Raw genomic sequence first — 12861 nt, 5'->3', positions numbered from 1 at the left:
GGGGGGGTGGGAGGGAAGCACATCACGAGCTATGTTTCAGCGCGCCTCGTGGACTGTTTCGAACCCATTAAATAAAACCTAATTCTGGGTGGTCGAGTAGGGATTTGAACCACCATCCTCCCGCATTGGTTGTAACTGTAATTAGTACCTAATTAGTTGAAACAGTATCTCAGTGGGTCCAGATTTTTCGACCGGCGATCTGGTAGCGAGTGACTTCCATGACAAAACGTAACATAAGAGCGCAAACGACAAAGCTGGCGAAAACAACTTTCCTTGTGGTCAGCGATTACATTCGTGCCGGAAGCCAATGCGCGCGGCGAGAGATAAGCTGGTGGACACACAGGTTTTCATGCGACGATACACTTTTAGTCTTGCTTGAACCGAGCGTAAACGCCACACACTCGTGCAGTGTAAATCTTAGTCGTGGTAAACGCGCACCAATGGAGAAGAATAGGACGATCCAGCCTGACATAAGGCTGCCACCCAAACAGCTGTGTCTTTTGAGACATAATGGTTCAGGTGAGTACCATGCGCTTATCGCTTACAACTGAACACAGTCTTAGTCTTAAAATAAATGCTCTGTTGACTGCTTTGCGCATACGAGCTTCGTCGTATCATTCAATAATGGTTCCATTCGTTGTCAGTAGAATGAAAATTTGCTGACGATGAAGAGGACTTATTTCATATAACCAGAAATTCTGCGTTTCATCTGTCTAACATCTCAAGGTGACGCAGTTCACGTTGAACATTTAAATTGTATTAGGCGAACGAAACTTTACTCATCTTTCTAGAATTACTACACATTTCAATGGCAGACTACTCGAGACCACTTCGTAAAAGGTTCCGTCCGTTTCTTTCCGCTGGTTTTCGCTAATGATAATTCCTCACCTATATGTAGTCACAAACCTCTAAAGAATTTCTTTTGTAGAAATATTTGGCAGTCACTGTTTGCGCGAAATCGAACTTCCATTTCCATTGCAGATTTTTTCTAAAATTCAAATGCTTGTGCGCTGATGCACTGTGTATCCCGTGTTTTCTGACCTAAAAATTTTTTGAAAGATGTTGCACGATTATTCGTTAAATAGTTGCTTTAAAAGCACTAATGAAAATGTAGATATTCCATTGCTTCTGATATATTTCCTCATTGAAAGTCTTTACTATACGAGTCTCTTGAAAAATACCGTTTGTTCGTGAACATTACTCCAATGCACGTTGGAAAAATGTTGTTTTGTGCTCAACCGTGGCAGTTTAGTACACACCTGTGCTATCAATTTAGTGACTTTATTAACAGCAGCTTCAGTATTAGTTCATTTTTCCATCATTTTTAATTAATAGTCTGCATTTGAAAGCTGTAGCAACGTTTTAGAAAAGAACGACAGAAGAATAAATACTTGTACTCTTCTACGGAGCTGCTTGTATTTTGTAGATGTTTACAAAGTAGTAAGTTTTCGCTCATGCATTATACAGATATGATTTTTCTGACAAATGTAATAAGCACTTCGCACGTATTCGGCTACGAAGTGTGGATGATCAGTGCAGGTACCAATAGGTTCCGGCCGTACTGGTGATGCATTGCAGATTCCTTACTAAGACCATTTAAGTTGATAATCTGAAGAGAAACTGAACTATGAGTGAGAGCAAACGAAGTTTAACAGCTACAAGGGGACTTACCAGAAGGCACCGATCTTTCCTGCTGTTTCTACTTCACAGACGTATTTATTTATTGGAAATTTATTATTAGTTATTGTTTACCTGCATCAAGCTCTTCCATGGACAATGCTGCAATTTATTATATGCATAACTAGTGCATAAGGTGTTTTACGACATTCCTGTTTACTGCATGCATATAATCTGACCAACATACCGCAGTCTCATTTACCCTTGAAGAATTCTGACCAAAACCGTCATATGGTACTTGTTTTCATCCAGCCTCGATATCTCAATCAACCTTCACAACCAATTACATCTTTTTACAGCCGGTATCATCATCGTTAGCGATAAAGGCCTCTTCCAAACTGTTCCATACTGCAATCCTACAACCATGTTGCTCTTGCATATTTTACAATACCATCTACCCCACTTTCGTCAGGTTGTCGTCTCGCCTTTTATTATCTTTTGGTATCCTGCAAAGAACTTTCTTGTTCCGTCTTAGGCCTGTTCTCTTGGCTACATGTTCAGATCACCTATAATGCATTTTCGTTGCAGCTGTAATTAGGTCTTCCACTTCAGTTAGTTTCCTCATTCATTTGACTGTTTCCCCACCTGTCCTAGTAATTCCAAAGCAGCATCGTGCCATTCCTCACGATTTTTGGGTGATCTTCGCCTTCGAAGTTTCGTCTCACAGCCATAATTCAAAATTGCCAAGACATACGGATTTTTAGGCAAATCACAAACTTGGTTTTGAAAATATTATTTAATTTACCAAAACCATTCCAAGCCATTTTTACTGTTCTGCTTACTTATTTTGTTGTCAGTTCAGTTGCTGTCTTCAATTGATCTAAATAAAAAATCCCATCAATTGGTTCGAAGCAAACGAAAGTGGTTCATGTGAGTTTGGATTCCTCTACGGCTGCTGACAATATTTTTCGCGATATCTACATCTACACATACAGTACACAAGCCACCGTACGGTGCGTGGCGGAGGGTACCCTGTACCACTATTTGTCATTTCCCCTCCTGTTCCACTTGCAAATAGAGAGAGGGAAAAACGACTATCTGTACGCCTCCGTATGAGCAGTAATTTCTCGTATCTTATCTTCGAGGTTCTTACGTGCGACGTATGTTGGCGGCAGTAGAATAGTTCGGCAGTCAACTTCAGATGCCGGTTCTTTAAATTTTTTCAATAGTGTTTCTCGAAAAGAACGTCACCTTCCGTACAGGGATTCCCATTTGAGTTCACGAAGCATTTCAGTAACGCTTATGTGTTGCTCGATCCTACCAGTAACAAATCTAGTAGCCCGCCTCTCAATTGCTTCGATGTCTTCCTTCAATTCGACCTGATACGGATCCCAAACACTCGAGCAGTACCCAAGAATAGGTCGATCCAGCGTCCTATATGCGGTCTCCTTTACAGGTGAACCACTCTTTCCTAAAATTCTCTCAGTTAACCGAAGTCGACCATTTGCCTTCCCTACCACAGTTTTCACACGCTCATTCCACCTCGTATCGCTTTGCAACGTTACGCTCAGATATTTAAACGGCTTGACTGTGTCAAGCAGGACACTAGTAATACTCTATCCGAGCAATACAGGTTTGTTCTTCCTATTCATCCGCATTAATTTACGTCTTTACACATTTGAGGCTAGCTGCCATTCATCGCACCAAGTGGAAATTTTATCTAAGTCGTCTTGTATCTTCCTACAGTCATTCAACTTCGACACCTTCCCGTACACCTCGGCATCATCAGCAGGTAACTAACTGCAGATTGCTACCCATCCTGTCCGCCAGATCTATTTGGTTGGCTCTCCTTTTAATTCTGATTTCGCTACTAAAGTGTTCGAGTGTAATGGGCAGCGTAGCATTCATGTATACATTGATGTGCCATAAAATTATAACCACGGCCCACCGCGAGAGTGGGTGCCGCCCGGCAACGTGACGCGTAAGGAATGTACTTCGGCAGTCAAATGAAAACGAAACAGATGAAAAAATTAAGTAAACTCTTAATTATTTCAAAGGTAATTTCCATAACTGTTCTGTTAATACATTTATCTCACTGTGAGACTAGACGGTCAATGCTTTCATGGAAAAATGTTTGCAATTACTTACAGAGGCCGGCCGCGGTGGCCGAGTGGTTCCAGGCGCTTCAATCAGGAACCGCGCGACTAATACGGTCGCAGGTTCGAATCCAGCCTCGGGCATGGATGTGTGTGATGTCTTTAGGTTAGTTCGGTTTAAGTAGTTCTAAGTTCTAGGGAACTGATGATCTCAGATTCAGAGCCATTTGAACCATTTGAATTACTTACAGAACCATGATTGTAACCAGGTGTGCACTTCTCCGTCCGAAGAAAATCGAGGTCATGAATGTCTTTCTTCTGGGCTCCAAAGATATGGAAAACGCATAGTGAGAGATAATGATTCCATGGAGGATGTGTGAGCGCTTCCAAGTGAAACTTCTGCAGCGTAGTCAAAACACACTTGGCAACATGTGAGCCCACCCATATGCGATTTTCATATTTTTTGGAGCCCTGAATATAGACTTTCCTAGCTGCCGATTTGCTTCGTACGAAGAGGTGCACGCCTAGGTACAATCATGGTTCCGTGGGCAACATCAAACATTTTTCCATGAAAGGAAAATCGATTAAATTAACAGTTATGGCGATTACTTTTGAAATAATGAACGGTTTACTTTTTTTTATCCGTCTCGTTTTCATTTGACTGGTTCTTATACAGAGGGGTCCAAAAAAATGTATCCACCGTTTAAAAGTCCATAACTGGCAAACTAATTGGCGGAGTTATCTCATCTTTGGTAGTGTAATAGTTTGTAGTTCCGGCAATCGCCCCAAAGCGTTGTATTGCGTTGTTTTGTTTTGTCAGATGACAGTCGCCAGATAGTCAAGTGTTTTGTTCTTAGTTGCACCTAGTTACTCGAGTAAACATGGCTGGCGCAAGGCTTATATTCGATGAAAGGAAGTCAGTTTTGAAGTGGTATTTTAAGCATGAAAACATTAATGAGGTGCAACGGCAATGGCGAAATGAGTATCAAATAGAGCCACAATTCGTCGCATTCGAGACAAATTTGAAGCCGTAGAGGTTCCGCAGACCTAACTCCTCTGGACTTTTACCTGTGCGAGCGGTTCCAGGCGCTTCAGTCTGGAACCGCGCGACCGCTGCGGTCGCAGGTTCGAATCCTGCCTAGGGCATGGATGTTTGTGATGTCCTTAGGTTGGTTAGGTTTAAGTAGTTCTAAGTTCTAGGGTACTGATGACCTGAGATGTTAAGTCCCATAGTGCTCAGAGCCATTTGAACCATTTTTTTTTTTTTACCTGTGGGGAACACTAAAGGACGTTGTTTATCGACAAAAGCCATGCAGATTGGATGAACTTCTAGAATTCATCGAACATTCATGTGCAAATATCCAACTGAACATGTTGCAGTCTAGTTCATGCTGCAGTTCGGCGGCATCGTTTGTGTGCGGATGTTAATGGTGACCATTTCGAACGTCTACAGTGATATCTTTAAGTTGGACTTTAAGCTACACTTTCACCAAAAATGAGACAACTCTGTCAATTAGTTTGCAAGTTATTGACTTTTAAACAGTGGATACATATTTTGGACCCCTCTGTATATACGGTCCAATCACATTAATGTGACCACCGCCTATGTGCGACGTTGACGTCCAATAACCACTCACTGACGGCAGATAGTAGCACTAGCAGTGGAGGGTATATAAAGCATGTAGAGGGAACGCGGAAAACAGTGCACTCGTTGTCGTAATGCGGAAACAGAGCGATTATCGGACGTCAAAAAGGGCATGGTCATTCACTTTCGGGCCAAGGGTGGAAGCATTGCCGAAATTACAACGTTTGTAAACTGTTCTGGCGTCGCCGTGGTTAAAGTGTACCGTGCATAGCAAAGTGGCGCTATTCAAAACCGGCGCAGAGGCAACTATGATGCACCACGGGCAACAGATGACAGGGGTAAACGACAGCTGTGGAGGCGTGTAGGGGCGAATAGATGTGCAACTGTTGAGCAACTGACCGCCCAGATGAACCCAGGAGCTAGCAACAGTGTCGTTGAGCCGACGTAGCTGCGTATGGACCTCTGCAGCAGGTGGCTAGTTCATGCACATATGCTGACCGCTGTTCAGTGGCGCCAAAGGTTGCAATTTGCACGCCAGTAACGCAAATGGACATCCACTGTGTGGTAACGGGTACCTTTTTCAAACGGATCACGTTTCACGTTCCACTGAACCGATGGCCGTTGTCGTGTACGGCGTGAAACGTCTGAAAGCCAACAAGGACGGAGCAATATGGTCAGGGGAATGTTTTCGTGCCATTCCCTGTGTGATCTCGTCATTCTGGAAGGCACAATGGATCAGCACAAGTATGCATCTACTCTTGAGAACAATGTCCACCCTCCCATGCAGTTTGTTTTCCCACAGCACGATCTACCAGCAGGGAAATGCAACTTGTCATGCAACTCATAGGGTACCTACGTGGTTCAAACATTACCAGGATGATTGTTGGATGTGAAGTCCGCCAGTGATGCAAAACACCGTTTTTTCTCTCAGTACCCAAACATGTTACGGCACCACTGTGTCATCATCAGTGGGTTTTCGTTTTTATTTATTCTGCAATGTGAACATTTCTGTTAAATGATTATAAAGTTATGTGCATCTTTAGTTCAAACAACAGATCGTTTCTTTTTGTAAATACCTTTATATTTGGTGTGCATGAATTTTCTGGATCACTTGTGTGTTAATTACTACAGGTAGCTTGTCAAAATGGTTCAAATGGCTCTGAGCACTATGGGACTTAACATCTATGGTCATCAGTCCCCTAGTACTTAGAACTACTTAAACCTAACTAACCTAAGGACATCACACAACACCCAGTCATCACGAGGCAGAGAAAGGGTAGCTTGTCATCTGCGACCAAACGATGTTGATGAGAAAGTTTTTTACTGGGAGTTAACCTATCTTCTAGAATGTAATTTAGTTTGTCGCGATGTTTTCGCGCCTATATTCGTTTTTACTTACGTTTTCGTGTGGCAAGCACTTCCATTCTCCGCATCATGCTGAGGTGTTGTGATGCACACGTAACTATAACAAATATTTTCCACAAATAACGCAGTAAAAACACTTTTCACTTCACCACAACACAGTGTGATTGTCGTTTGTTGTGTGTCCCAACCCAGTCAGTGTTCATTTGTTCACTAGAGAGTCCGCCACTAAATTTGAATTTTTACTACGTTATTTGTGGAAAATGCTTGTTATAGTTACGTGTGCATCACAACACCTCAGCATGATGCGGAGAATGGAAGTGCTTGCCGCACGAAAACGTAAGTAAAAACGAATATAGGCGCGAAAACATCGCTACAAAGTAAATAACATTCTAGAAGATAGGTTAACTCCCAGTAAAAAACTTTCTCATCAACATCGTTTGGTTGCAGACGACAAGCTACCTGTAGTATTTAACACACAAGTGACTCAGAAAATTCATGGGCACCAAATGTAAAGGTGTTTACAAAAAGAAACGATCTGTTGTTTGAACTAAAGATGCATATAATTTTATAATCATTTAACAAAAATGTTCACATAGAAGAATAAATAAAAACGAAAACCCACTGATGATGGCACAGTGGTGCCGAAACATGGTTGGGTACTGAGAAGAAACGGGGTTTTGCATAACTGGCGGACCTCACATCTAATTGCAAACACTGCCAATACAAGGAGATGCAAAACAAAATGATGGATATTACCAGGATGAGTTTACCGTACTCTCCTGGCCACCAGCCTCCCCAGATTTAAACCAAATTGAGATTCTGTGGGACCTCATCGCGCCATGGATCTTTAGTTGAGAAACCTAGCGCAGCTGGTCACAGTACTGAAGTCGGAATGGCTCCATATACCTGCGAGTACCTCAATTACTCTCTTCCTGCACGTCTTGCAGCAGCCCGCGCGGTAGAAGGTGGTGTCTCATGCTTCTGACAAGTGGTCACATAAAATTGACTGGACAGTGTATGAGCGGAACATGGGTTCAAATGGCTCTAAGCACTATGGGACTTAACATCTGAGGTCATCAGTCCCCTAGACTTAGAACTACTTAAACCTAACTAACCTAAGGACATCACACACGTCCATGCCCAGGGCAGGATTCGAACCTATGACCGTAGCAGCTGGGCGGTTCCGGACTGAAGCACCTAGAAGCACTCGGCCACAGCGGCCGGCCGGAACATGCGGAACCATTCTAGCGACAATATGGTGCGGAAGCGGGGAAATTCACGGACGTAAGCGACTGTGATGAAGGACAGATTGTTATGACATGGCGCCTGGGTACAAGCGTCCGTGAAGCTGCGAAGCTGTTCGGCTGTTCGCGTGCTGCTGTCGTGAGCATCTTTGTATAGCGTTTGAAGGACAGACAAATTCGCCTGATCAGAAACCGATGAAATAGACTGGGATGCTATCGCGTGCTAGCACCGAGCCCACAAACCACAGGCACGAAATTTCCAGGAACTGCGTAACTTGTGCGTATACATCTGGTGCCATATACCTCCACAAACTTGACAAGGACTTGCAGAATCCATGACATACAGAACGGATGTGTATTGCGTTCCAAAGATGGATCAACACAATATTGATCAAGTGCTCATAAAGTTTTGGTCATGAAGTGGATATTTTTCAGTACACTAAGATAGGCTGAATCGCTGCTTCTTTCCCTAGGGCTTTTAGTACAGGCTGCCATTCTATATTCACGAAGATGCAAAGCTGGTACTTTTTGCCGATGATACAAGTATAGCTATCTCACCCGACAGACAGGAATTAACTGATGAAATTGTAAACGATGTTTTTCAGAAAATCATTAAGTGGCTCTCTGCAAATGGGCTCTCATTAAACTTTGACAAAACACAGTATATACAGTTCTACACAGTAAATGGAATGACACCATTAATAAATATAGACTTCGATCAGAAATCGGTAGCTAAGGGAGAATATTCAAAATTTCTAGGTGTGTGCATTGATGAGGGGTTGAACTGGAAAAAACACACTGAAGATCTGCTGAAACGTTTGAGGTCAGCTACTTATGCTATTAGGGTCATTGCAAATTTTGGCGATATACATTTCAGTAAATTAGCTTACCATGCCTGTTTTCATTCTCTGCTTTCGTATGGCATCATTTTCTGGGATAACTCATCATGGAGTAAAAGAGTGTTCATTGCACAAAAGCGTGTAATCAGAATAATTGCTGGAGCTCATCCAAGATCATCCTGCAGACACTTATTTAAAGAGTTAGAGATCTTCACTATAGTCTCACTATATATATATATATATATATATATATATATATATATATATATATATATATATATATCCGAACGAATTCAAAAGTAATAGCAGTGTACATGATCTTCACTACTCAAGGTTAAATCTAACTTTGGCTCAGAAGGGGGTAAATTATTCTGCCACAAAAGTCTTTGGTCACTTACCTAATAGCATCAAAAGTCTGACAGATAGCCATATAGCATTTAAAAGGAAATTAAAGGAATTTCTGAATGGCAACTCCTTTTACTTGTTAGATGAATTTTTGGATATAGTAAGTGGGTAATTTCCCCCTCCCCACCCCCACCCCCCAAAAAAAGTGTACTGTAATATTTTTTTTAATGTAATATCTTGTATAGACACCTTTTATTAACCTGACTCGTTCCACATCATTACGAAGTGTCGTATTCATGATCTATGGAACAAGTACTAATCTAACCTAATCTAATCTAGTTGAACCTTAGTCCAAAGACTTTTCGAACTCTATGACTGCCTGGTAAAGTGTAAATTCAAATTTATAGTTCCACTCTGTAGTTTTTTTCGTGACTTGCAAATGATCCACCGTACTTCATCGCTTTATAACACTAGCTTCTTCCTTTACTTGATTAAAATTTAATTTTTTCTACGGGGTTGGTGATTTTTTTTATTAATCTTGTCATTAGAGGAGGAAACGGATAAGTCTACAACCTTTTTTCCTTTTCTGTCTCCTTTCCTGTGATGCAGAACAGTTGTAGCATTATTCCAGTTTGGTGGAATTACACATGATAACGTTCGACAATGTTCATGGGTGCACGCAGTGTTTCCAGCCTCTCACCGTACGACGGTACGTCCAGTTTTGTCGAACATGATCGTTTTGGTGGTCCGGGTTTTATGGTGTGGGGTGGCATAATATTACGTGCGCGTACTGACCTCCAAATCTTTTAAGACGGCACACTTACCGGTCAAGGTTATCTGTACTCCTTCCCCAAGCGCGTATTTTCAGGGGGGGGGGGGGGCGGCATTCAGATCCAGCTTCATTCTTCTGAATGGCAATGCGCGACCGCATCGTGCTGCACGGATGGACGAGCTCTTGGAAAGAGAGGACATTCGGCGAATTGACTGGCCTGCCCGTTCGCCCGACGATCGACCAGGTGTGGGATGCGTTGGGGAGACGTCCACATGTACCAACGACCATTCAGCGGTTGGCAGTCGCGCTGGTGGAGGAATAGGAGGCCCTGCCAGAAAGAACTCGTTACCAACCCAGTGACCAGCATGGGAAGACGTTGCAGAGCACGTACTGCCGTCCTTAGTGCTCACACATCCTATTAAGAACCATCCCCCGCCTTTTGAAATGTTAGGGAGACCATCATGAATCGCAATGACTTCCATGTAATTGTTCGTCTCATTTGGTATTTATTTCAGTACCTTTTGGACTGTACCGTAGCATTTCTTCCTATGTGTGATCCAAGTTTCATCGAGCTGTGTTATTTGGCAATGACATATCATGCGAAAGTTACTTTCGTCCTTTAGTTTTGTGCAGTAGTGTATATTCCCCTCTCGTGTCACGAAAGTCTTACCAACGAGAGAGTAGTTTCTATGTTCCACGTCTGAAGCAACCTGAAATTTTACTGTTTAGAAAGTCTACAAACCATATTTGAAGAATATTTGCATTACACATCTTCATCTTCACGCACACTCCTCAAGCCACTCCACAGCACATGGCGGACTGTTCCACTCGCAAAAAAATGGTTCAAATGGCTCTGAGCACTATGAGACTTAACATCTGACGTCATCAGTCCCCTAGAACTTAGAACTACTTAAAGCTAACTAACCTAAGGACATCACACACATCCATGCCCGAGGCAGGATTCGAACCTGCGACTGTAGCGGGCGCTCGTTTCCAGACTGTAGCGCCTAGAACCGCTCGGCCACCCCGACCGACGTTCCATTCGCAAAAGGAGCGAGGAAAAAGACAATTGCCTTTCTTTCTGTACTATCTCCAGTTTCCCTTATTTTCTCCTTGCGGTGCTTACACGAAGTGATTGTAGGCGGCATCAGAATCATTACGCAGTCCGTTGCAAATTCCAATACTCTAAACTCAATAATGTTTTGCAAAAGCATTGCCCTCTTCCAACCAGGAGTTGTCTTGTAAACTTACGGAGAATTTCAATAACGCTCTCGTAATGACCGAACTGACAAGTAACAAATCTAGCACACTGCTTCTGAATTGCTGCGATATCTTACTTTTGTCTGCCCTGATCGTTATCTATAACATTTAAGTTGTATCAAAATGGGTCGCACAAGCCTCTAATTTAGTGCAGTGCTGCACTTCTCAGAAGCATCCCAAGAAATTTTATTAGGTTATCCGCCTTCCCTGTAACTGAACAGTTGTGTTCGTTACATTTAATGCCGATTCGCAACGTTTCGCCTAGATATTATATCCACATTTATAGGAAAATGCATTCCTCGCATCAAATGAAAATTTTGTCTAAGTCGCTCTAAACCCTTTATATTTACTCAACAATTTATTGCGAAGAGCCGGCCAGAGTGGCCGAGCGGTTCTAGGCGCTACAGTCAGGAACCGCGCGACCGCTACTGTCGCAGGTTCCAATCCTGCCTCGGGCACGGATGTGTGTGATGTGCTTAGGTTAGTTAGCTTTAAGTAGTTCTAAGTTCTAGGGGACTGATGACCTCAGAAGTTAAGTCCCATAGTGCTGAGAGCCATTTGAACCATTTTTATTGCGAAGACATTTCACTAATAAACAAATAACAAAACATTATTGTACATTAACGTTAATGGCTATGATGTGAGATTTAATGCATGTATTTGTGTCATAGTCGTTGAGCAGATCACCTGCAGGCTCTGATGATGAAGTAGGTGATGATTCTGCCGCTGTTGCTAGTGGATATAGCAGTGTTGCAGGTGATGCTTAAATCTTGATACTACTGATGCTGGGAGACGGTCGATGCAGATAGTTTGGAAGTGGTTGTGGTTGGAACGGCAGGATAGCGGAAGGGCTACAGCAGTTCCCAATGGATTAAGATGACTTTCTTAATAAGAGGCAGAATACTGAATGATGTATTAAGAACTGGAGGGAGCGGCAGGGAGGAAGGAGCCACGGAAAACATTGCTTGGACGCTAATGAGATGAAGCATATAGGCAGATGAATGAGGAAGTTATAGTGGCAGATAAGGTTATATCGCCGTTTTTTTAGGTGTGAACAAGAAGTAAGCCTATTCAATGAATACGCAGTGTAGAGCTTAAGGCTGAAAACTGAGCTGTCAGCGAGACAAATAATAATTATGATGTGGAAACATTGGAGGCAGTAGTTTTTTTGGAGGTTAATGGTGAGGAAACAGATTCTTCTGCTATGGATGTCAGAAGGGAGCCCACACTATTCAACAGGTGGCTTACGTACGTGAAGAATAGGAGCAGTCGTGTCGAACTTCCCTAGGACGCTTCTGAGTTTGTAGAATGAGTTCACTCGAAGACTCTTGGCTAGAGAACGGGATAGGTGAAAGTTTGTGGATGCAAGATGGAGACTGTGGAGAGGATACAGTTCACATTCCAGTCAAGCTTCCCGTTAGCTGTTCCGTCACGTCACCGGTGTGTGGGCGTCGCAGGACAGTGGTATCGTTTTCCCCGCCGAGTTCTTCAACTGCGGTTGCAAGACTTCCTAGACGTTGACAATAGATGGTTACACTCCAGGGAAGCAATTCGTGGCACATGACATAGTACTGGGCACGGAGAGGTTTTTCCAGGGACGGAGGAATCGCGCAGTGTCATTCGGAGTATGGGACACATCAACAGTTTGAATAGGGACCGAGAGAATTTTTTTTCTTTTTAATTTTTTTTTCCAGCATATGTCCTTTAATGAGATACAATCATATCACATAACGATGCA

The 12861-nt window shown here is 42.7% G+C and overlaps 1 protein-coding gene across 1 annotated transcript in view; it reads left to right on the top strand.

Moving 5' to 3' along the window:
- The first annotated feature begins 388 nt into the window (after nucleotides 1-388).
- LOC126470249 (beta-1,3-galactosyltransferase 5-like) overlaps nucleotides 389-12861 on the top strand; it is a 180293-nt gene continuing 167820 nt past the window's right edge. Inside the window, exon 1 of the mRNA XM_050097961.1 lies at nucleotides 389-519. Within this exon, the coding sequence (XP_049953918.1) occupies nucleotides 441-519 (79 nt within the window). The 5' untranslated portion in view covers nucleotides 389-440. The remainder of the gene's footprint in view (nucleotides 520-12861) is intronic.

This window comes from Schistocerca serialis, chromosome 3 (assembly GCF_023864345.2).
Source record: "Schistocerca serialis cubense isolate TAMUIC-IGC-003099 chromosome 3, iqSchSeri2.2, whole genome shotgun sequence".
In the NCBI taxonomy this organism is placed as follows: domain Eukaryota; kingdom Metazoa; phylum Arthropoda; class Insecta; order Orthoptera; family Acrididae; genus Schistocerca; species Schistocerca serialis.
This window is presented reverse-complemented; position numbering and strand designations above follow the sequence as displayed.